Here is a 26105-nt window from a genome sequence, read left to right on the forward strand (position 1 = left end):
ATGGACTAACAGCACACTGTGAGTCCTTACTTCAGTTGATTGTTAAGCTGGTGAGTATAGGCAGTCATCATGTATTACAAGACCCATCAGTCAACCTCAACTTAACAACAAGCCAACAGCATCCTTAAGACACTTGATCTTATGATTCATAATGAGTCACATCTATAATGTCTGTTGAGCAGTGCATCCGAGCAAGCATTATGTGTTTATGGGTGTCGTCATAAATCGTCATGAATGTCTTATCATGCACTATAAATGCCCTTATAACACACTATAGATGTCGTCTTCATTGAAAGTGTTAACATACTTTCTAAATCGTAATCCTATGACTCCTACAGCAGGTGCTACTGTGGCTTCATTCCTATATAACCAGGTTCATGAAGTAGACTTTACTCTGCCAGATAAATGACAGGCAATGATAGATTTTGTTAATGAGGATACTGTACAGCAGCAGAGGGCATTTTTCCCTTCATCATTAATCCCACATAATGTTGGAGTGTTGCTTTTATTCACCCCAGTGAGCCGATTTGTTGCAGCGGAGGTTTTCATTAAACAGATTAGCCTGCTGCCAAACGTTAGCCGAGGTAACCGCGATCGGAGATGGAAATTACAGATACGAATGTGAAAATATGCCTCACAGTTTTAGCAACGGCAAACATTTGAATTTAATTTCAAAGCTCGGGGAGCATTGCTGGAAATTAAGCAAAAAAATGTCTGAGCACAGTAATATCAAGTGTGGGGGTGGATGTGTGGCCCTGCTGAAATTCAAATTTAAATTTTACACTGGCCCTGGTGTAGCATGCAGGTGTATTTGCTCAGGCTGGACATTAAAATTGCATGTATTCTCAGTGAACCAGCCACAAACTTTACAGTGTGTCAGTGTTGTGGGTTGTATTTTAATCTCTTCAAACAAGAGCTGAAATAAGAAGTACAATGTTTTATTTTAGTATAGAATAATGAGGGTGAAGGTAAGCTGCATATGCTGAGACAGAGAGGGAGAGAGATGGGAAAAAAACGACACAATAAAAGAAGACTTTTAAGAAGTTGTACAAGTAACACAATTTTATTGTTTCTTTGATTGCACCATACAAGATTGACATCAAAGATAAAAAAACATCTTTCATTTTACAAGTGAGCATTGTAGTAACGTTAAATATCCCATTACAAAACGTCTTTCTCCCTACAGAAAATGTAAAAAACAAATAAAAGAAAGAAAGAAAAAGTACAGCCACACATCTCTAAAATAGTACTGAGTAACACAGAGCTGGATTATTTGGCAGCGACTGTCTAACTTGATCCACTGGGAGTGACAGACGATGCATTTGGCACTGTCATTGGTCCACAACAGGTCGCAGTGAGGCTCCTGCCAGGTGGCAGAGGGAGACATACATTGCATTGTGACAAATAAACAACCCTAGAGTATTCCCAAGGAGGAGACAGCAAGATGAAGGAGGACCCTACTGTGCCTTATTCCGCTTGCCCGTGCTCATTCTTTTGTCCTGAACCACACGTGTGTTTGCATGAGCTCATGCAAACCGTCTCATAAGTAATGGAAATAATGTCATTGGTGAGTAAACAATATTGTTTGTACAGAGTTTGCGAATAGGACGAGAAAATGTGTGTGTTTTTTCCACGTGTTACACAAAGTGGAAAGCATCAACATCAAGTGAATACATGTGATAATCATTAATTCCCTGGAAAAATACATCGCGATCAATTGCTTTGGAATTTCTTTCCCACAAAGAGTGTTTACAGTACTGCAGCATCCAAAAATAAAAGAAAACAGTTACATTCAAGCATTTCCATTGCTGTGCTTTTGGAGTGATAGCAACATTGTGAACACCTTTGGAGTTCTCCATCCCATTAACTCACTGGCTGAGGCTCCACATTCAGGGGCACGTGTTGTCCAGTGTGGCGTTTTTTTGAATCACTGGGATGCGTGAAGCTGGGTGTGCGTCTGTGCATCAGTGCGTGAGGATTACCTGACAGTAGGTGTGGTCGTTAGACGCAGGTGGCCAGGCTTGCTGGGGAGAGGGGGTTTGATGCCACGACTGGGGGTCTGGGTGGGGGTTGTAGTGCTTTCGACGCTGAAGTTTTTCATCAGCTGAGCAACCCGGCCACGCCCTGCACAGGTTGGTGCGCTCCCTGATGAACCGGCCTCCTCTGAGGCAGCCCTCCGAGACACTTCTGAAGCACCAGTGCCTGAGAAAACAGAGGGTCAGATTTCAATGAGAGCTCTAACATGGGTGACAACCTGACAACAATACACAGAGGGGAGATTCATTTAAATGTTTGAAAAAATAAAAGAAAAAATATGACTGTGAAAATGAATAAAATTTAGATTTAGAGTTTGGAGTTTGTATTTTGAATATTTCAAAACTGGCTGACAATTGGATGTAAAAACTTAAAATAAAAAATAAAATAAATTGTAATAAAAAACTGTACACAATATGTTTTGGGGTTATTTTAGTTACTTAAGTCACCATACTAATTTATGTTGCTACAGAACACTGTGAAAGATGTATAGTAAATTGTAGCTGGAATAATTCCACATTGTTATTTTGAATTTACAGAAATAATTCATATTATTACATATAACAATTATTCCTTTATCATTCACTCTGGCACTTTAAGTATTATTTTACTTATGTATATTCATGTGTACCTTTAAGTTGCTATTTCTTGCCCCCTTTGTCTCAGGTGAGAGTAAGAATAACTATAGTTCCTACCTGACGTTGTTTCACTAGGGACAGGTGTTAGTGTGACAGACTCAGGTTAACATGTGCTACAGATGAGTTAAAAGTGAAGCTGGATTTACGCCGTATTTTGGTGTGAATTAAAGAAGATAAATTATTACCCACAAGCCAGAAGGACTGGAATATGCTACCAAAACAAGGAAGTAAGGTTTCAGTACCATTTGCAGAATCTTTAATATCTAAATTTATTTAAATAAAAATAGACTTTAACTTGTTTTTGTAACTTTATTTGTAACTGCATTTGCAGTTTCCTTGCTGTAAGTGCTACTCTGCATTTACCATAAACTGTAAGATCTTGAAATAAACTTTTTTTTACTTCCTTAGAGGGATTTTAGCACATAATCATGGCTTCATTTGCATTTTCTCTTCGTTTGTCTCCACATTGTGCATTACAGGACGATTTTCTGGGCTGTGGCCGTCTCCAGGGGACCTTGTTTACTGTAAACTGCAGCGGCCAGTGTCTTGTTGCAGCTGGAAACACAACACCTTTTGGGAGCTTGAGAACACAAAATCCAGGTGAAAATCAGTTTAAAACCAATAAACACCAACCCATGTACGGTATTGTTGCTAAAGCAAGACTCCAGTCTTCTCACACTCCCCACTATCATTTCCTCTCTCCAAGTACCGTGCCTGCATTTTTCCTCACACTTTTCTACCTGCTTTTTTCTCCTTTTCATTCGCCTCCCTTTATCCCACTCTGGCTGAGCAGAGGTCATCCTCAGTGGAAGTGTAGTAGGGACACAGCTGGGTGTAGTCGGTGTGTGTGTGTGTGCGCGCTTGCTGAGGTACTGTGTTTGGAAGAGGGTGTAATTGAGGGAGGAATGGAGGGAACAGGAGTAACGGAGGGGAGGGAGGGCCACAGGGACGGCAATGGAGAGCAGACAGACGCTGCTCAGACACCAGAAGGCTTGAGGAGCCACATATTTTTAGCGTCATCCCCGGGGGACAGAGATATGTGAGAGCGCCCGCGTGCGCAGCTACAGACGCACACGAGCTCACACACACACACGCACACAAAATAAAGTGAAAACATGCACAGGCGTACACACAGTTTCTAACAGTTGAATTTCAAAAGACACACGCACGTTCTCATGTTACACTCAGGCCGGTGCGTGCGCGTGCACACACACAGACACACACACACACACACACACACACAAACACAAACATGCACCTTTGCGCAGCCCTCCTGCTCATGGATTCAGTCACGCATGCAGCCATCTCTGACTATAACACACACACACACACACACACACACACACACACAGGTGGGGTACAGCCAAAACTGCACAGGCACTCCCGAGGCCAGCAAACCTTTAAAGCTCTTGATGTCTTGCAGCCATGAAAGTGGGAGACCTAAAGTTGCCTTTAAGCTTGTGTTATTGTTTATTGTTGTTTACTCTCCTTCCTCTCCTCGCTCTCACTCTCTCTTCCCCCTCTCCCTGTGGCTCCAACACCTCCCTCCACCTCCCTCTTCATCTTCCTCTTCCCCCTGTCTTGCCCTGCCTTCCTCTGCCCCCTGACCTGCAGTTCCTGTGTTAATGTCCTCTCGCCGCGCTGCGTGGGCTTGCCTCTGATTGTCTCGTTGTGTTGTGTGGTCACCACGGAAACCTTGGATAGGCTCCAGCAATTGAGGCTGACACACATTCAGGCACGCACCGAGCACACACGCAGTCACACACACACACACAGATACACAGAGACACAGGCGCATACACACTCATGGTCAGAGAGTTTTTTGAGCTCAGAGCCTTGGTGCAGGTCTGAGTGGAATGCTTAATAGAGAGACGGAGAGATAGAAAGAGAAGGAGAGGGAGAACTGGTGGTGTGAGCGTGGACTGGAAAGAAATAATACAAATATATATACACATATCTGTATTTTAAGAGTTTTTCTTGAAGCCAAACCCAAAGACCCTCCCACAGGTAACCTGACTAACCTGTCTTAACACACCCAACAAAAAAAAAAGCTCAAATCCCACGCCTTTCTGCCTGAAACTCTCCACAACAGCTGCACTCTTCGCCCCGTCAGCAGAAACAGTCATTAAAGCTACCTGTGAAAACACCTATTAAAATGAAAGAGAATCTCCGCATTAAATCACTCGTCGAGATTGATTAATCTCCCATTTGAGCTTTCCAACGCCACTCCTCACATCTCAGTCCAGCTCGTAAATGTACAGGGAGGACAAAGAGGAGGGGGCGGGAAGCGGTGTCACTGACCAGGCTAGCACAAAAATTAAAGACCAATCTATCTCTTTAAAGACCTCCACGTCTCTGGCAGAAAGAGAGGAGAGGAGGGGGGTGTCGGGTGAGGAGGTGGGGGGCAGAAGTGGGGCAGAGGGCAGAATTCCCGAGCAGCATGTCTGTGGACTGAAGGGCAGGGAGGAGAGGTGGTGTGTGTGTGTGTGTGTGTGTGTGTGTGTGTGTGTGTGTGTGTAGAAGCAAGGGGGGGTGGCCCTCCTGCGTGGGGGCTGGGGCCCCTGTCACTTATCAGCTCTGGCTGAGCGTCGCCCAGGGCTAGAGTCGGGAAGCAGCGCTGGAATGTGTGTCCTTCCCTCTGAAGGTGAAGAGAGAGGAGAGGAAAGCCGACCGACAGACAGAGAAGGGTTTATAAACACGAACACACGCATACACACATGAACACATACCGCCAGCTGCTGGAGATTGATTCACTTTCATGCTCACGCACATATGCTAAAATCATATAACACACACCTACACTGACTCTACATGCTCCCCCATTATCTGATATAATGTCCATTTACATTCGTTTTTATGCAGATGATACATAACTTACAGAGCTTTTAGTTATCAGTTAGCTACGTCAGTTTTTACAGATCTTAAAGGAAAAATACTAAGTTGTTTTTAGAAGGAGTATGTTTAAACAGATTTTCACCCCTCTGCTCTAAACAGTTATCTCTCCTGCTGAGGGAGGACACTGATCAGTGCAGTTTGCAGTAAATTAGGTCCTCTTGTGACATTGACAGCCCAGAAAAATGCTTCAGGTAAAACACACTGAAGAGAAAAACGGTGCAAAAGGGATATTAGTAATTCACAAATCATTTGCACTAAATAAATAAGCACTTTTCCTGCTTAAAATGCATTATTTTAATGTTTTCCACACTGATTTCTTAAGCTCTTTATTTTTTAAATCTGATTGTTACCTGGCTGTAATCAAAACATCTTTAATAATCCATTAGGATAAAAAATAAACATAATAATTTCTCATTTTGAAATATCTTGAATCCTGTGTTTCAGACAACAATAAAGTAGATCACTGCAGATGAAATTAAAAGCGTATTCTATCCCCTAATAATCAAAATACTCACATCACTTTCCTGACATCTGACTCTACATCCTGACAATATCCAGAACTCAACTTTCAATCTGATGACACATTTGATGCTGCCCTCTCCAACACAGTCTCTCTACCTCTCTACCTCTCTCTAACACTGATGCTCTAGGTGCTCCTCCAGAATCAGCTTTGGACGCTCAGGGACAATGTGGCCATTTTACACTCATTTTACACATTTTTAGGTTTACTTGCTTCGGTTGAGGCAATGAAAGTATGTTGTAACTATTTTTCTTAACGTAATGTAATGTCATGTGGCATACGTCATGTGCGACATAGCCTATGTCAATAGCATAGTATGCTACACATATTAGAACTGTGGTTCCCAACTGGTGGGTCGCGATCCAAAAGTGGGTCGTGGGTCCATTCTGAATGGACCTCAAGTGACTCACAAACATGTCAACTTTATTTTATAGTAAAGTGAATTTCTAGCACAGAGCTTTTATTTTGAAGTGCCGTTTTCTGCTGTAGAGTGAGTGACTAACAGACAGCTACGTGACAGAGACAGCAAACTAGCTTGACGACATGGCCAGACGCAAGTATGACGCTGAGTGTATTAAACTGTGTGGACCTTGGACAAATGACTAAGGAGAAATCTGGTACCCATGGACAGACCAGTTGGGAATCACTGTATTACATTGTTAGTAAAATAACTCAACTGACTATTGGTTTCACGGGAAACATGAACAGCGGAAAGTCCGGAGTTTGTTCCACTCATCCACCTCCCTCCCTATGCAGACTTTCTCACTCTATATCTCACACCAACAGAACGGACAATGACCAATTGTTGGTATTTGATGAGTTGAGAGTGAGGCCAGGTTGTCCTCTCTGGTTTAAAATAGAGATTAAAAATTTGTTTTTGTCACGGCAATCTCATGGATTTGATGCCAGGAATGTTTTGTTTAATTAATATTTGTTGGACTATAGCCACGCTGCGAGCCATTGTTTTGTTACTGTATGTAATGTTTGTACTCCATAGCATGTGATATAGTCGTGAGTCAAATTAATGAAATGAAATGAGAACAACTTCTGTTATACTCTGGAGGTCAGAACAAGTAAGTCCAGCTCCAGAGGGTACTTGTAAATACACTAAAGCAGATATTTACGTTCATCTTCTACAACTGTTGTGTGGGCCACAGTCTCTGCTCACAGGATGCAGGAATCCTTGTCATTACCCACATTCAAAAGAAAACAGCTGAGGCATGAGCCTTATCCTAATCGGCCTCCTCCTCCCCTTTGGAAACAAGCATCCTGCCATTGTCAAGGACGGACACTCTGTCAGTATTTTTTTGTCCAGAGTCAAGACACATTTATTCAGCACTGTGTTCAGCCCACCTCAACTCCCACCACACCAGCTGTTCCTTTCCCTTTCTTTTCCTGTTCCCTTCATTCGTCTGTTATTCTCTGCCCTGGCATTGCCTGCTGGTCTCATATCCAGCCACCAATGTGGGTGCAGGCACACGCACATAAACACGCCCGTGCAACCATGATTCATTGGAATTGTATCCTTTGGTTTCTTCTCTCTATCCAGGTTTTAGTCATTTGTGGTCTGTGAAACTGTTTCTGGTCCAATTGATAAATCACCTTAAACACACTGAGCACACTGCACATGCCTCCACAAACAGACTACAAAACCTACAATGGACTGCCAGGAATGTTCAAACTGAACCAGACACTAAAGGGACGAGAAAAAAAAGTTTTAGGAATGATTCCCCCTCTTCCCATTCAGCTGTCTTTTAAGGAGTACTTCACCCATGAAGTTATTACTTGTACATCAGTTACTCGCCTCATGTTATGCTGAATCGTGAAGGAAACTTTTTTCTCATATGTCTTCACAGTAAACGAAGGATCCAAAAACATAGAAAAGTCTTGATAAATTGGAGTAAATGGGGACCATGTTCAACAACAGCAAAACGATATCAAAATACTGTTTACAAACCCTGACACAACCTTTGCAGTATAATCTAAGGATGCATTCAGACCTAGAGTTGTCTTACCTTGGTCCAAATCGGGGACTCATTTTGTTACAAAGATGCATAATTGCCTAGAGTTTGTTCGTGTTCTCACGGCAGCATTTACAAGCGGACCAGATAAAATGCCTCATGTGAGAAAGCTGCTCTTGATTGGTCAGAATTTCCATGTGGGAAAAATCCAGGAAGTAAACAAAACATTGAAGAAGAGTACACTTGCAAGATAAATGTGACACTTTCTAATGTCACAATGGAGGGACAACTACGCAGGTTGATTTTAGCGCTGCTCATCGTGGACTATATTGCTGTCATTGTTCATTTTAGTCAAACCGTACAATTTGAAAACGAGGCGCGGCTCCAACTAGAAAACAATGTTTTGATGCATTGGATGTGCTGAATGTGCATATTAAGGCAGTATAGGAGGAGGTGCACAGGACAGTACAGGACTGTAACATGCTCATGTTTAACCCAAACAATTTGCCACGTGACTGTAGTCTCTTACACAGATGCCGATGATGTCAGCACGCTGGCTGACTCTGTCATCTGTGGACATTCCCGTAGGAAAGTTGTAATAGAACTAGCGCTGCCTCCCAGCGGCAGTGATGTGATTGGATCCAAATCCGTGTACTTCCGTACTTCCTCGACCAACGGCTGATTAGCTTTGCCTTACACCCGCCTACATCAGAATTGCTGTTCCCCGAATTGTTGTCCGTAGTACAACAGAAAAGGAAGTGTTCAGTGCATCGCAAGAAGAGATTGAAATGGATATGATTTCATTTGATTCAGCTATATTGCAGAGCTGCAACGTCCACATGTGCCATACCTATGGCAATGCCGTCACGTGGTCTGGATATCCCCGCCCATTTCTATTACAAAACAAAAGACGAATGTCCCTAGACTCCTATTCTGGGAGGCTGGTCACGCGAGAGTAATGTGACTGCAGCTGGTTTGGATTGAGTTCGGAACATGTTCTCACTACAAACAAACGGCACCAGAGTTCGTTTGTAACCAGACCGAGACCACCTCTTCAAGAAGGTCTCGGTCCGGATGTTTTGGTTGCGCACCCTAGTGTGATTGCTGTGTTCACACCTGCCCAAATGAACTGCACTTAGGGGACAAATGAACCAAGTTTGACTGAACCGAACCCAACAGGGCAGGTGTGAAAGCATCCTAAGTCTCATTTATCCAGTCATATGCTTTGACTTCCGAAAAAACATGCAAGAACACATACGAGTAGTGTGCATGGGCAACTGCTCAGTTGAACAGTTGAGCAGAGTTCAATTGCATGTGCATACCAAAGCAGAAATGTTTTAAATAATATTAGTTTCAGCAAAAATGCATGTGTTACGGAAGTTCTGAGTGTACAACTGGATGAATGAGACTTGGATTATCGTGCACGAGTTGTGTGAGAGATTGTAAATGGATTTTTTCTATATACGTACTTTTGCTGTTGTTAAACGTGGCCCCTGTTTACTTCAAGTCAGCAAGAATTTTCTGGTTTTGGATTTTTTTGTTCACAGTGGAGGCATGAGAGGGAAAAAAAAAAGTTTTTTCACCAAGTCAACGTAACACAGGCTGAGTAATTCATGTACAAATGATCATTTTCAGAGTGAAGTGTTCCTTGAAGGAGTGCCAGAAAGCATGCAGGCAAAAGATCCCACACACTCAACCTTGAGGAGTCTGTCGCTGTGTCATTGTATTGAAACAAAGATTGCTGTTGTGGTGTGTTCTTCTGAATGAAATAATACACACCGACAAAATCTGACTTGGATAATGTTAATCTTACAATTCATCTAACTCTGCTTTCATTTCTGACTACAATAGTAAAGCATGGCATTGACCCAGCACAACCTCTCACAATCAGTGTTCAAAGGAAAAGAAAAAGTGCTCTTTCAGCTGCATCAGTCATGCTACATGTGTTTCATTTTCTGTCTGCTTTTTTAGCATTTGTGAGTCACATAAGAGACACTTGTAGTTTTGACATTTAATCTGGGTGGTGCCATTCAACTGTCCCATATAAAGTCTAATGTTCTGTTTAAGCTTCTCTGGATAAAACTCCTGTGCTGTAGGATGAACATATTTCCAGCAGAGGGACCTTATGGAGATCAGGTTTTCTGTCCAACTGGAGTTTTTTTTCTTACACTATCACTGTTTTCCACTGGATGGTGCTAACTTCACCCTCACACTACCCATTTTTCTAAATAACTGGGTCACTGTATGGTGAATGAGTGTTTGGTCAATTCATGAAATTGGGTTCTGTGTTCAGACAGGAAGTCTGGAAATCACAATAAGTCACACAAAATTCAGACAAGGCGCAGTCTGTAAAACATACTGACAGAGCTATAGTGACAATAACATTCATGTCAAGGCCTAAGATATATGAAGAAAAATATCCATGCTACCTACACAGTGAGCGTCTGCATGGACAAAGGCAAAAACAAGCGAGTAACACAGACACAAAGAGAGAGAGACAGACAGATACAGCATACAACAGGTTTGTGGGAAAATGGAATAAAATGGGTAATGCCTGTGAGGTGTGCAGTTAATTGGCTAGTTTTTTAACTACCACTTTCCTCGCATGCCTTTGTGCATTACAGAGTTACCTGTTCTTACTGGTTCAGTGAAGACAAAGACACCAAATACTACAGACAGCACTGTAAAGCTGACAAAAATTTAAATCAAATGGTTAAACTCTCATATGCCTCTCTTCACATGTGCGACAACACTTTCAATCCACCAAAGCATATGACCTCATTTTAACATACTGCTGACTCTTCCTATGCTACTAAATTAAATTGTGGGTAATACTGAAAAACAAAAAGTTGTGTTACTAGATATTTAATTTGTGTGAAATTATTTAATGATCATCCATTTAAAGGGGCTGTGTGTGACACTCAGAGCATGTCTATGAGTATGTTTTTATGGATATGAGTAACACGTTTATGGAGTATCCCGTTCATGTATTTGACCATGTAAAAATCATAATGCGGTTATGAGGAACCCAAATATGCTAGCTGAAGTACTCTGAGAGAAACGTGGAAGTATATGAGGAATATGAATAACTCGTTCTTCCATGTGCTCATGCAGTCCTATCCCGAATAATCGGTATAAGCCTCATTAACGGGTTATTCATGTCCACCTAATTGCAGTTGTAGATTTAGAGTATGACCCGCGATTGCCGGCACACAGCTCTCAGGTGGCTCAGGTGTCAGTGCATAAACAGTGCTAACAACAGCAACAGTGCTAACAACGACAACACTGCTAACTTCGTTAGCACCTGGGCGAGGGACTGGAGGGTGGGCGTTACACTTCCGTGACAATGCTGGTCTGTCACTAGGTCGGGATGGCGATAGCAGCAGTAACAACCACCATGTGACCACAGTGCAGCGTGGCAGTGATAAGCTAACCAGTGTAAACACACACAGGGACTCACATGCACTAATATGCACGTGTAACCAGACTGGCTACCAAAACAAAGAACAGAGAAGCTCAGATTACAACGCAAACAGAGGAAATATGACTTTGTTCTGTGCTCTGGATGTCACGTACAGCTCCTTTAATATAACATGCATGCAGGTTTCAGTATAGTATGGTTTTGGATTATATAGGGCATACTAATTATTCCAAATAACTGAATAGCAAGGGAGAAATATAAGATTTTAACTTTAACTGTTAGTTAAATACTAACATTTACTATAAAACCCAGCTGTTAGAGCGCATGAAGTTTAGGGAGTTTCCTGTTTCTCATTTCAGCACAAGTCCTGTGATATTGCTCCGAAAGACTAGTGCTCCATCTTTTATTAGTCTGTCCTCTAGCAACAGACTTAATCAGGTGACGATGCACCTCAACCAAGCGAGAGTATTTATTGACAATTTCACTGCCTACATGCACCCTTGACAAAAAGAGAGGCTACCAAACAAGCAGGTGTGTTGGGACGATGCAGTAGGACGACACAAATCCCAGTCACAGAAGCTTTTTTCCCCTCTAGGCTGGCCTCTTTTTACTCTGCCAGTCCATAAAGATTCCAGCGGGCTGAGGCACTATTTGGCGAGCACATTAGGTTTGGAGAAATAAATCCTTCTTCCGTGCTGCAGCACTGAGAAACCTATCTAGTAAGAACTTTGTTCAGACTGCCTCTGCTCGGCTCTCTGCAGCCATTATTGCTCACAGAGAAGAAGTGGAGGAAAGGGTTTCTCTTGTTCGCTCAGTGGCTTGAGGTGACTGTCATGTAAGCTTGATGCAATATTGTGGATTCAATTTTAAACTCACATCTGTGTCCAGTCTTCCTCTGTTATGTAACATCTAACTATAAAACATAACAGAAGTTACACAGTGTGAGTAATGGATATCCTGTTTTCAGGGATGTTTTTTATGAGCTGTGTTTATCCACGATGACACCAGCCATCATTAACTTTGCTGTTGTGTGTTTCTCTGAAAGGGAAGTTGCACCACTTTCTATGTAAATGTTCAAGAAGTGTTGATGGTAAATGAAACTGATTGAAGCAATAAATTCCTTAGTGCTTGCTACATTTACTAAGAAAGCCAAAATTGCAGCTGTAAAATCTGTTCTTCCTGCATCCAGTGCTGTCATTTGACGTGACAGTGATGATGTTGGAGGCAAGGAAGAACTACAGACTAGAAGTCGCCAGGTAGCCAGGGGGCGTGCTCTAGATGCCGCTCAAAAAAGAACTTCCGTGTTACGTTCCTAGCTATGTTTCCATCAGCAAAAATAAGATCCCAAAATATGAGAAGAAGGACACATTTTACAGTGTTCTGACTGACTCGGATATTGAGCTGTATTTATTTGAGCCGGAGTGTACGGCTGAAGAAATTCAGCGGGGCAAAAGCCGAAGCTGCCTTAGCTGTGAAAGAGACTACGGCCGACAGGGACCCTCCAGAGCTTGAGCTGCTGAGAGCAAACACTGAACGCTGGTGCCTTTGCTCAAATTGCCCTCCGATGCCGCCAGAGCCTTAATCGTTCTGCTGCAACAAATTTCAGGGTGGGCGGTTTTTGTTGAATGCGGTCATCAACGCCAACCCCGGGAGAGGCCGTGTGTGTGTTCTCTGTGTTACTCTGCATTTAAGTTTTTACTCCTCACTTGGACAGAGGTGAGCTGGAGACCTTCTTAAGGATCCTGAAGATAAACTGGAAAAGACAACCAAGGCCAGCAGGGCCGAGGGGGCAGATGATGTAAGCTGTAGGCAACTGTGAGCTGATTTGTTGAGTTGCCTCTCAATAAAATGCTCTAAGTAATTTAAGTTGGGTTTTTATTTTGAACGTAAAAATGGAGGGAGTACACACTGTGAAAATAATGGAGTGTTACTGTCTTGGTTCACGCTGTTTCAGACTACGGAGAGTCCTTGTTTCTATTTTGTTACCTGCAGAAGTAAAGGCACGACTTACAAACCATGGCGACATTATGGTTTGGCCAACAAAGTAATAGCTATGGGCGTTAGAAGCCCGTGCACAATGCAACCTGGTACACAAGGGCATAGATTTCGTTTAAACTTTGGGAGGGACTTGAAACCAAGTTCTGAGCACCAGACGCTTCATTTCCTACATTCTGGTGAATTTTTCTGCATCAGTGTATGGTGTAAATGTGAAAGTCCTTTGGTATTTTCATGCTTTGCATAGTCTGAGTGGGCAGAAGTTCGCTGCATAGATCAGCCTCTCATTGGGCGGAACGAGCCACCCGCTGAAGTCCCGCCCTACCACCTACGGTTGTGTAGCAGTTTTCAACCATTTTCAACACGTCCTTTACTAACTTCTGCGGTGTTTGATCTTGTGGGGATGTAGCCATTTTTCTGCCATGGTTCACGTCCTGTAGGCGATATTTTTGTGGGCATGTTACACCAAAACCTGTTTCCCCCCGGCAATATTTTTGCAAGCACACCGTTGCTGTGGCGCCGCCCAGAACGGTTATGATTGGTTGAAAGAAATACAAACAGCCGGGGCGTTTTTTCCTCCAGTCTTAAAGTGAGAATCAGCCCAGCCAGACCTTTCTTTTCTTGAGAAAGGTCTGGTGAGCGAGACTATGCTTTGCACAATGCACATGTCCTTAATATTGAAGGGGCCGTGTCCCCTGCAACCCCCCTAAATCTTCACCTATGGTACATGTACAGGTGCAGGCACGACCCTGTGAACAGGACAACTCAGCTGTTTGTGTAATATAGCACGCACAAGCGATTTATTGCTTCGGTCAACGAGATTTACTATCAACACTGACTGGACATCCACATGAAAGGTGGCAAATTTTCCCTTTAATTCACCGGCAAATAAAGACTGCGGCCTGGACGAAATATTAGCTCATTTAATGGACGTAGAGGAAGACTTTCTTTCTTTCTGTTAACATCAGACCCATCCTGTACCCTTCCCCATGACGCCATGCTCACTCACCTTTCCCACTCTGCTGTTCCTGGGGCTTCTGAGAGTCCTGTGAGTGCAGGCCACCTTTGGTTGATCCAGAGTCTATTTTGACAGCGCTGCTGGGGGAAGGGGCCAGTGTGGCGGTGGCCAGCCTCAGATTTGCCATGCCGGGTCTCGTGTTGACAGAGCCTGGTGCTGCATTTGCAGAAGCTGGTCTCACACTGACAGGGCTCGCTCTCATGGGAGGCCTGGAGCAGATGGAGGGCTGGGGAACTGACTTCTCCTCAGTCGCACAGGCTGACTTCGACTCGGGCTGCAGAGGGGAGAGTGACAAAAGAGGACAGAGGAGCGCGATCAGTGTTGACAGCTAATTCACATACAGTGGAATTACTGTCATGTTTGATTAAATCATTGGATAAATGATTCACCAAATTACAGTTCTCCAATGACTACACTGCGCCGTAATGAAACACACAGAACTATGACCACTGATTAAGAGTTTAAGGATGTGTAGGGAGAAAATTATAAGGTGACTTGGAAATCAAGCAGCCTCGCTAATCTTCCTTCCTCATCTTACGCCTTCTTAATCAACAATCTCACTCTCTCCTCCTCTCTCAGGCTGACTCCTTCCCTCTCTAAATCAACTGGAGAAAACCTGCAGCAGGGCTAGCAACAGCCACTAATACATCTGCAGCACCAAACCAGCCCCTTCCTGTTTCCAGAGACAAATCACTCTACCTACAAACAAGACATTCAACAAAATAATGAATCTTGTAAGGGGAGGCTCAGGCTGTCAGACCGGCCAAACCTCCTAAGGTGTTCATTGTCACATCGGCATGAGTTGCCCAGAGATGTGTTAGGGCCTGTAATATAGAGAGGCTGGTATAGATATAAGGCAAGTGAGGAAGTGAGGGAGAGACGTCTCCTTCTGTGGCAAAGAGGAGGGGAAAAACAGAGAACAGAGGAAAGCTCACGCGCCCAAACCTCAAGAGACTATCCCACAATCCCATCCATCTGCGACTGACGCATTCTCTATCTCTGGCGTTTTAATTCCCTGATCAAGTTCATCAACCATCTGTTCTAGGGCAGTCCAGAAATCCTGCCTTGCCTCTGTGATTCAGCTGTTCTCGCAGCGCGTGTCACCTGCACACACACTCACACACACACACAGACACACACTTGCGTGCACATAAACACAGCAAGGGAAGGAAAGCGAGGGGAGATGGAGAGCACACTCCCCAGACAACCCAAGGCTGGGGCGATGATGGAGCCAGTGGGAGGACAGTTCAGTTCAGCTGTTCCCCGGAGAGAGCTGTGAGGGGTGCGGCGGCTCAGGCGAGCGGGAGCACAGGGAGGGAGAATGCTGGGAGAAAGATGATCTGCAGAGAGGCTGGGAGTGAGGGGACAGCTGGCCTAACCACCATTTCCTGTTACTCACAGAGGGTGGGACTGCCATGAAAAGACACGTAGGCGCTCTAAAGCCACATTTCAAAAGAGCTGAAGAGTGGATTGCTACACTGTTAATCACACCTTGCTGGGGTATGCGTGGATGTGTTTTGAAATAGGTTACTCAATGCAGATGACACTAAAACACAAACTGTTCTAAGCTTTATAAACCACCTTGAAATAAGAGCAGGAAGATATTTTAAATGCTAAAAAAACTGGATTGCAGCAACTGTAAAGTAAAAAAACTACAGTCACAAATACCTTCTCTGCTGCTGGAGGTGATGAATGCTCACTCACTGACACCTGTGGGTTTAACAAAGACATTACACGAGTGTTACAGGCCATGATGCAAACCACAGAGCACAGAGCTCAATTACAGCAGGCAGTTGCTCCAACTCACCGGCAGAGGGAGTAAAGTGCTCGTCTCCTCACATTTCCCCTGTTGGGAGAGACAGTGCCATGTTAGATGATACCAGAGGCGACACGTCATCCTCCTTAACTTTCAGTTCAGTACTTAAATGAGCAGGAAAGAGCAGAGCAAGCGAGTTAAGTAAGAGTTACAGTCATATCAGAAATATATTGCAAATATTCTGAGACATGTCTGCGCAGTGGGTGTGTTAATGTGGCTGCAGGATAATCAGTGACTGTCTGGGATGCTCGCGTTTCCGCCGAGTGAGCATCAGCGCTCCGAGAAGCATCGTGGTCAGGCCAGATGAGACCGTCCACCCCGGCGCTCGCTCTGGCTCACTGTGTGCACGGTTGCCATGACAACGCAGCAAATCTCTTTTTAAGATAGCGTGGAAAAAAAGGAGCCCCCGCACCCTCCTATCCCACCCCACCCCTCCCAACTCCAAAATCAACAGCTCACACACCGCCAAGAACACACACACACACACACACACACACACACACACACACACACACCATATCATCGCCCTGGAAATTATGCACTGTGAGTGCTTATTTTGACACAAAATAACGACTGGAATTAATAGGGCTACATATTTTTTCTTCCACCAGTTATGCTCAGAAGCCTAATTGATAGTTTTCGCAAACTGCACTGCAGGTAAGAGAAGTGAAAATTGAGTCATGGAGGTGTTATGTTTGGGATGGATGTGTTGAATTAAGGGGGCGAGGGAAGAACTTTGGTACAAGTTTATCAGTCTTAATCATTTTCACATTTTTGCATCTTTACATTCACATACAGACTAGTAAATATTTAAATAACATCATTTTCCTCCTTGATTATCCTTGGCCCAGTTTTTCTGTAAGTAATCTGATCAGATCGGCTATCGGATTGGATCAAATCTTGAAAATGGGTTGTTCTAAAGGAACAAAAGGATTGTGAAATCAGATTAGATCGTGTAATCCAGTCTTGCTTTTGATCTGGATCAAACCTTCAGTATGTTTTGTTCAAAACTTTTGAGTAGGATTGGGACACCTTTAATCAAAAAAAAAAAAAAAAAAAAAAAGGATTATCCTGATCCCAGCAGAAGTGTGGTTTCAGGGTGGATACATATAAAGTTATTTATATTTTGCACTTGATTTGTTTACCAGTTACTGTAATAAAGTTAATAAAGTATTGGGCAAAAAAAGGATGTTGTCCCTATAGAATAATCCCCCAAATAGCTGTCAAAATCAAACACAAAATATTTAAAGTTACAAGCTCAAATGTCTCTGTTTTGTTCTCTTTGATGGCATCTAAGGTGATAAGCGGTAATTGCAGTGTTTAAGGTGGCAGCCTGTCTACACTGTCATTTAAAGCACTGGTTATCTGGATTTGGTCATCTTGAAAAGTTTGTATCTGGATCAGGGAGATCCAATCCGATGCTAATCCAAGATGGATTAGCTGGACATGGGATTTCAAAATCTGGACCAGTCTAATCCAGATTAAATTTCTTGAACAACTGGGTCCTGGTGTCAGTGAGGATACACACTTCACACGCTTTCTGTAATTTGTCTCTTTTCTCTAAATAGACTCCCCTGGGTTTTTTGCTCACAGCCTATGTTAAAAGCTATGGGTACCTATCTTACATTTGTGATGTATAAAAACATTTTCTTTGTAGTCATCTCAATTTATTTTATGTTTTTATCATTATTAATGTGCTTTACCTGTCATGTTATTATCCAGGTCACATGACTGCCTCCCATTGGCTGCTGCTATTATACAGGTGTGACAACACTCCTACAGTGGTTGAAAAATGTAAGCTTTTTTTAATGATTTAGTCACTACAATTAAGGCTTTTTAATATTTCCTTTCAGACTGATATTATTTATTCAATTTTTATATAATTTGCAGTGCCTCATTTTTTTTCTCATTTTCCAAAAGCACCTGACACACTTTTGATCTACATTTGACTATACAGAGCAACCACTCATCTCCTTTTCCTAAGGATTTTCCTTTATCAGGTTCTTTGGTTTCATCACCTAACAATGAGGCCAGGAGGCAGTAATATTACGTGGAATAAAAAAGAAAACCAGAAACAAAAGTATGATATCATCTCTGTTCTCCAGCTTATGACAGACTCCTTGCCCCTGTAGGCCACAGACAAACAGCTACACACCTTTAAATTCAGTGAGATCCCAGGTTGTGTTTTAGGAGGAAGGTTCTCTCTGGCAGGTTCTGAGTTTTTTCTGCTCTTCAAGATGGTTTGATGGCTGTAAAACACATCACATCATATATCTTTATATATACGGTACACATATTATCTTTCATAATGCCATTAAGTTCACAACAGAAACCCCTGATAATCCAACGATAACCCTGGTACAGTATGACATGATAATGATAGCCCTGGTAATCCAACATTTAACACTGTCTGTGTGGTATATTACTTTGTATTGTTCTGAAGAGTCGGCGTCTTCTTTTCTCCAAATCCCGAGCAGATGAATTTGGAGCTCAGCTCATCCACCTCCCCAATCACAATGACCGCCACGTCTCCGTCCCGGCCGAGCAGCCAGCTCACATTCTTACTGTTGGCTGGAGGTAACACACAAACACACGCAAAATGTGAATTAGTTTGCTACTGAAACACAGAGCATGGACATATTTATAAATGTAAATCATGCAAAGAGCAAAAGGCGGGGTAAAGAGAGGAAAAGTGAAACCATAGTATGATATTTTTACAAGACATACAATCAATCAAAATCACACATTATAATAGAACATTTTTTTATGTGATAGGTGTCCTCTTTAGTCATTTGCCAAAACTTGCTTGGTTTTTATCAAAAATATTACTATCCTACTTTCTCTGCAGTGGTGTCCCCAGAGATTTTTTGTACCGGTGGCCAGATGGGGCCACTGAAAATTTTGCAGTGGCACAGCAAAATCAAAAGCCATTACTGAGCTTCAAGGAATTCTATTTTACTGTTGTAATAGGCTGGTTCAAAACTATGTCAATATGACAGCTAAGCTATACTATGTTTTCTTTATTTTTAAGTTACTGTTACCAATTACCAGACGTGCACAGACTAATACCGGTAAACATTTTGAATTCCAAAGCAATCTAGTTTTAATGTGTCGTGTCTCTACACATGTTAGGCAACTGCTGGTCATCCTGTTCCTTAAAAAGACAAATATACAGCTTTAATTTGAAGGAGTACTTTGACTGTAAGGAACAAAACATTTACTGGAAATAAGCCTTTTAAAGTTTAGAAGAGACTCGCAGGTGCCCATAGAATTTATTTTCATTCCGATAACTTAAGGTGAGAGTTCAGAGGACCCTTCTGAAAATGCAACTTTTTTCCACGTCAAAATGTAGCATAACTTAGGCACAACTGTATCAGGGTGGCCCTGGCCCCACCAGGCCCCACTGTTTCTCTAACCTTTTTAGGAATTTGAAAGCCATCATTTCTAAATATTTATTATTATTATTTTTGTAATTTACTTTTTATTGGCTTTTAAAATTAAACCTCAACTGTATGCGTACACCACATGTTCATGTTTGTCACAGATGCCAATGTGAGCTTTTCAGAGGCGTGAATACAGAGCAAAAGGAAGAAAAAAACTATAAAAACCAAATATAACAAGGGAAACTATGAACAGTTAGGGAATGACTGTTTCCTTACAATATACTCAATGATTTGTGAAAATAACATCAGGCCTGTGGGTTTTACATAGCTGACCTATTTTTCGCATCAGGCAACAAATTGTACTGTTTTAAAGTTGACGAATGCTGTTTTCTTCTCCATTTTGTAAATGTCCATTGTAATATCCGTCAATACATTTACTGTTGGGCTCTCCTGTGATATCCATTTCCTGGTAAGAGTCTTTTTCCAGCCACCAGCATTCAACCATTGAGGTATACGACCAACAAATACAAACTTCTAAACAATTATTTTGAAATACTGTATATTCATGATCTCTCAGATTATCAGTTGTAGCTCGTGTAGCTCTGAAATAAAACTGTCGTCGTCATCAAGTGTCTCTGACAAATTGAGGCTGCTGTTGTGTTTATAGACAGACAGGTGCAACAGCTGGTGGATCCAAAGAAGCAGCTCACAAATGCATGAGACGGCATCTTCTTATAGATGATATAAGCAGAGTTGACAGGGGAAAACACTGCCCTGGTTTTGTATACTTATACTTGTGAGGACCTTAACTGTTTTCATTCCCTAATCTGAACTAATTACAACGCCCAATCCCAACTGCTAACTGAAATATCACTAAATGAGATCTTGTGTTACACTCTCCTTACTTGTTTATTTTTGTGAGGACACTGAGTCCCCATACAAGCACAATAGGGCACACAGACTTCCACAACATACAGCAATGTCACTGCTTTGTGACTAATGTTTAGGAGCATAAAGAAGTCACTTCACATCGGAAAATAACAGACATGGGCTCAGAGGGTGAGAGCTCGTCGGGTGGAAAACAGGATAACATACTTTCATAGCGAACTGGTTTTGCCAGCTTGCCCTGTGGTTTGCATTGTGGCATACCAGGATGACTACGAAAACACAGCAGTCGGAGCATACCTTGGTAAACAGGTTATTAGCCCGATCTGACAGCTAAAACCACAACACTATTGTCATGTGCAAGTGAGATTGATGTCAGCTGAGCACAGGGATATTTAAAAGATTAGTGTGTTGGCATGTGTCCTACTGTAATAGACAGTTTTAAAAAACAATTACTTTTTCCATATGTGAAGAACAATGCTAAGATAACTATGAAAAAGGTCACAGAAACAAAACACTGAGCCACGTCTCTGCCTCATGTGAGGCTCACCAGTTTTCAGTCAACATAAACACACACACGCAAACACGCCAGCATATGAGTCAGAGCACATCAACACAAATGACCATAAAGTCAGCCTAACCACCGCAAAAAGTCCCATGATCAAAAAGGCCAAAGGCTGAAACTGTTAGCAGCAGCTGAGAGAGACTCCGGCTTCATTTTCTGTGCATAAAAACAAACTTCACATGAGTTCTCCTACAAGGTCATCTAGATACAATCAAACTCTTTCTTTGTTTTTCAACACACATACATTTCCTGCATGCTTCCTGTTTCACTCCCTGCTAATTGTTTAAGGGATCCAGTCTTGACTCACTTCCTATTTTTACACAGAAACACAGAACCATCAACCATTTCCTCCGCGCTGCAGACGGAGCGAGAGAGCCTGTGTGGAGAAGAGTTGTGTGACCATGTGATCTCAGCCTGCAGTCTCCATCCAGCCTCCTAAAGACAGCTGCATTGGTCATTAAGAGATAGAAAGAGCACTGTTCTCTCACTCTGCACCACAGTTGATAGTAAGTGCTTTGTTATTAGACAGGACGAGACGGATCGCATTACTATGTCAATCAAAGTTAATGCACCAACTGTAGTGTGCCATGAACTGATTTTAAAGGCACAGTTCAGCCCCAAATCAAAAATACAGGTTTTTCCTCTTACCTGTAGTGATATGTATCAGTCTAGATTGTTTCAGTGTGAGCTGCAGAGTGTTGGAGATATCGACCACAGAGATGTCTGCCGTCTCTTGAATATAATGGAACTAGATGGTACTCAGCTTGTGGTGCTCAAAGTGCAACAGTAGCCATGTTTGCATCAGCCTGTTTAGATGCGCATCTAGAAGAATTCGAATTAAAATCCCCTGATTCGCACAAACTAAAATACGCTCGCTTTAGTCGGGTTTTGGTCGATTTGAAAAAATGTTGATTTGCAAAACGGGGGATGGAAACATTTATGTTCGAATTAAGTCTGACGTAGCGCACCTCTCTCCATGGTGATATCCACACTCCGAGTCAGGAAGGCGGTAATGCATTTACAAGCTGGTTGCCAACCGCCAGAAAACGTAGAAGAAGAAGAATGCGAGACTTGTTTTGTTTCCAGTTCTGCAGAAAACTCACGTGAGTTGGTAGTTTTCACCAAAGTCCATACATTTAATGGAAACACACAGGATTCGTATTTCTTTTAATGCGCATTTCCCAATGATTCAAATCACTTTTGGATGGAAACATAGCTAGTAATGTCTCTTTCCAGAAATCATGACCCAGTTACTCAAGACTTGTTGTGAGCAGTTTCACGTAAGAACTATTTTCTTTCCACCTAACTACACCTGCCAACTGTATCAGCAAAAAGAAAGAAGTATGAAACTACTAATGGATGAGGGGCTCGTGCTTGTGACAGTGCGAAAATCTTAAACATTAATGGTGTCCTCCTTGGTTGAGCTGTAACACTGGTTAGCTCAATTGTGCTGGTTTAGCTATCAGTAGATGCTTCCTTCTGTACCATGATACCATTAGCGTTTGTAGTTCAGTAGAATATTTTGTTTGCATTCTTTTATTCTGTATTACTCTAACTGTTCGATTTGCTGTATCTTGCTGTGTGCAATCAACAGGGCAATTAGCTGCCAACTTTGAATATCTGCTTCAGTGATGGTATTTTATCTTTATTTATTTTTATTGTTCTTTGTATTTCTTAAAAGTGCCTCATTTTATTTGCTTCAATCCTGTATAGTTTTAAGTCCGGGATCAACCATGTAAAGCACTTTATTTGTAAAGCGCTTCTCAAAGCCCCTGGACACAGATATGCAAAAGGCCCCACCACTTTTCCTACAAAGGAGCAAAACAAACAGACCTTGCGGTGGTTTTGCCTCTTTGTTGTTGTTGTTTTGTGTATATTGTGTCTTTTTTGGTCGTTTTGTGTCACCTTGTGGTTGTTTTTCCCACTCTTATAGTTATTTGTGTTTCTTTGCACCTCTCTCTGGTCATTTTGAGTCTCTTCCTGGTCGGTAACATGAGTGACATGAAGGCAAAGGGGGCCCCTGGGCCTGTGCCTTGTAGGCTTCTTCAATAATCCATCCATGGTTCCTACATGAAACTGCTCACAACAAGGTCTGTAGATTATCTTGAGTAACCATTGCTGTTTTGTTTTTTTTCAGCACCTCAAGCCGAGTGCCATCTAGTTCCTTTATGTTCAAGAGAAGGCAGACATCTCTAACACTCGGCAACTCACACCAAAACAATCTAGATTTATAAACAGCACTACAGGTAAGAGAACAATTATGTGTTTTTCTTTTTATTTTGGGCTGAACTGTACCTTTACATAATATTCAAATGAGTTCTCAGCAGCTGGTGTTTTCTTCAGTAGTTCCTCATCTACAGTAAAAGTCCATCTTTGGCATATAAAAACAGAACAATCAGTTATGTCAGAGTCACAACACCACACGGTTCTCATACAACTACCTGCTACAACTAAAGGAAAAATGCAGACAGGCGAGATTCTGTAGTATGCGTCAAACCAGTTTGAGGACAGACTTACGGCCTCCTGAGTTTCTGGTTGTTGTGTTTGTTTGATTGCTGCATGTATACTGTTGACTCCTTCTGAGGAGGGGCCAGTTCCTGATGAACCCATTTACCGTCCACGCTGCCTCTGCATTTCCTCCTCGCGGGTATTTTTATTTCTTTTTAACTAGTTTCAATCAAATGCACATTCCAGACATGATTGACACCTCTGACCTAGTGACTATCCTTCTCTGTCGCTCTCAGGCTCGCGATGCGTAGTGTGACTGGGAACAAAATGATCTGAGTGAGAGCCTGAGGGCAAAACATGTTCATGTGAACACATACACAGACCGCCACATACTTAACATTCACCATCACAACTGCATTTCTTAAACACTCTTAATACATGCCTCTTCTAATACGCTCATCTCTGGATGAATATTATTTTCCCATGACATTTACTTTACTTTGCTTGTGTAAATGTTAATATCATCTGTGAGTGTGATGTCAACATGAATCCACCCACATCATTAATCTGCTATAATTGTTTAGGACTTAAGATATAAATAGAACTTCATGTCAGTGAAGTATAAATGCTCTTGGGTTTCTGTCTGTATACCGCGCTGCATTCCAGACACTTTAATGCGGAGCAGCTGGTGTTTGTTAGCCCAAGTTTGTACTTCAGGAAACTTTAAACTTGCCAAATGGACTTCAGGTAAACGCTGTGCCTGTCGTGGCAAACAGCTGTTAGGGTGACAGGGAACAAGAGCTCCAGCAGTGACACTACATCCAGCAGGAAATGATGTCTGTCACAACCAATGCACGCATACTTCTGCACTGCTTAGTAAGTCTCTGTTTGGTAACTCACAGCGGACTACGCAGACATCTTGACTAAAAAAAGATTCAGTTTAATCCTTGAAAGGGGGACAGATGGCTTTATGACAGAAGTTTAAAACAGTCAGGATGCTTGAAAAACTTGCTGCTACACCCTGTGGCAGTGGGTAAACAGGAAGAAGAAAGGTTCACAGAGGTGAGGTGGTGGTGATGTGTTGGCGTGGTTACCTTTTTTTGGCTTTGTCCGCTTGTCCCCCCCTTCTCTCTCCAGTTTCTCCTCCTGTTCCTTCCAGCGCCGCACCTGCTCCTGGCGCATTTTCAGGAACAGAGTCTTTTTCTGGTCCTCGTTAAGAGCGTTCAGCACATCGGGGTCGATGTACATGTCCTTTAAGATCTGCTGCAGCATGTTGGCGGCTGAGTGGTGGGCGTACTTGGTACCACCTGACCAAGCTGTCTGAGGTAGGAGACACTGTCCTTTGGCCAGCGGCTTCTTGAGGTGGACAGTGTTGGTTTATAGTCTCATGGCATCAGAAGACTTTCACAGACTTCTTTACAGTGAAATCACTCTCATTTACTCACATAAACTCCTTTGGGCGAATCAAGGCGCATGCTCATCCTCACACACGCTTTTGTACAGGAGGTACAATCTCACGCATACATCCGCTCACACACACTCACACAAAATCCTGTTTCCGTTCTGTGTTGTGCTGACAGTTTCCCCACCCTACTAAGATGTCAGTGTCCTTTGTCTTTGGAGGTCATCTTTGGGACAGTCTAAAAGAAAAAAAAAAACAGAGAACACTTGAAGCAATCAAAGATTATGTTGTGCCCTATAGATTCCAAGTTTTTCTTGATCCCACCTCTGTCACAGTCAGAAACTTTTTCCTTCCAGTCATTCCTTTGGAGAGTCTGTTTCAGTCGGCTATCATGTCCCTCCCTTCATGAATACGGAAGAGCTCAGACCCTGTTTCTAAACTGACAGAGAGACTGCAGCCCAGAATGGGAGGAGATTCCAAAGGAATGGGGCTGTTTCTGTCATCAGTGACCCACCTCCCTCCTCCCTCCTCCCTCCTCCCCCTCCCTAACACACATCCCTTCCCAAACCCATGTTCCTTTCTCCCCCAAAACTCCCACGAGATAGCGGCACCATTTTAACATGGTCAGCTCCTAGTTGTAAGAGAAAAAAAACAGAAACACCACAACAGGGTCATAGCCCAGGACAGCATGAGCCGGTTTCTCTAACAAGGGGATTGAAATGGACTCCTCCAATCACAGTGGGTAGTTAAACAATGGCTACCACATAAGCAGCACTTGGAGGGAAAGAAAGCTTGCCTCAGACTGAGAACTATCACAGTGGTGGAATACAGATTGGTGTCTGCTAAACGCATTGTAGGGTGCACAGAAGGAAACCCGGGAAAGGGGGGGGAAAGTGAACGCAGACAGGAAGTGATAGAAAACAAAAGGGAGTTGTAAGAGAAGGGTAGAATTTGCTCAAGTACTCACAGTGGGATGTAGATAGCCGCTCCACCACAGCAGAGTATGCTAACTAAGCTGAGAGAGAGTCAGAGCGCCTGTGGGTCCTCCTTGTCTTTGTGTGTATGACTGGGCTGATGACATCACAGCATTCCATAATCTCCCTCCCTCCTTCTCTCGCTCTCTC

At 42.7% G+C, this 26105-nt stretch overlaps 1 protein-coding gene across 2 annotated transcripts; it reads right to left on the reverse strand.

The window, feature by feature from the left end:
* Positions 1-1034: 1034 nt before the first annotated feature.
* zgc:100829 (uncharacterized protein LOC445149 homolog) lies at positions 1035-26105 on the reverse strand. 2 transcript variants are annotated; one of them, XM_049592120.1, is made up of 8 exons: positions 25949-26105; positions 24674-25219; positions 18725-18869; positions 18454-18547; positions 16290-16328; positions 16151-16192; positions 14474-14756; positions 1035-2202 (listed from the first exon to the last, which is right to left on the reverse strand). In XM_049592120.1, exons 2-8 carry the CDS (start codon positions 24849-24851, stop codon positions 1979-1981), a joined length of 1005 nt encoding a protein of 334 aa, XP_049448077.1. In that variant the 5' UTR covers positions 24852-25219; positions 25949-26105; the 3' UTR covers positions 1035-1978. The 2 variants fall into 2 exon arrangements, with proteins under 2 accessions (XP_049448077.1, XP_049448078.1); XM_049592121.1 differs by lacking the exon at positions 25949-26105 and adding an exon at positions 25306-25436.

The sequence above is a fragment of the Epinephelus fuscoguttatus genome, linkage group LG12 (genome assembly GCF_011397635.1).
Source record: "Epinephelus fuscoguttatus linkage group LG12, E.fuscoguttatus.final_Chr_v1".
Classification (NCBI taxonomy): Eukaryota; Metazoa; Chordata; class Actinopteri; order Perciformes; family Serranidae; genus Epinephelus; species Epinephelus fuscoguttatus.

Bases quoted from the DNA above. Each gene is read 5' to 3' on its own strand.
- zgc:100829 (XM_049592120.1), bottom strand. From the start codon at position 24,851: ATGCTGCAGCAGATCTTAAAGGACATGTACATCGACCCCGATGTGCTG. The intron at 16,193-16,289 runs GTGAGTTGGAGC...TTAAACCCACAG, and splicing joins GCACTTTACTCCCTCTGCCG to GTGTCAGTGAGTGAGCATTC. The intron at 2,203-14,473 runs GTGAGTGAGCAT...CTGTTTTCTCAG, and splicing joins GGAACAGCAGAGTGGGAAAG to GCACTGGTGCTTCAGAAGTG.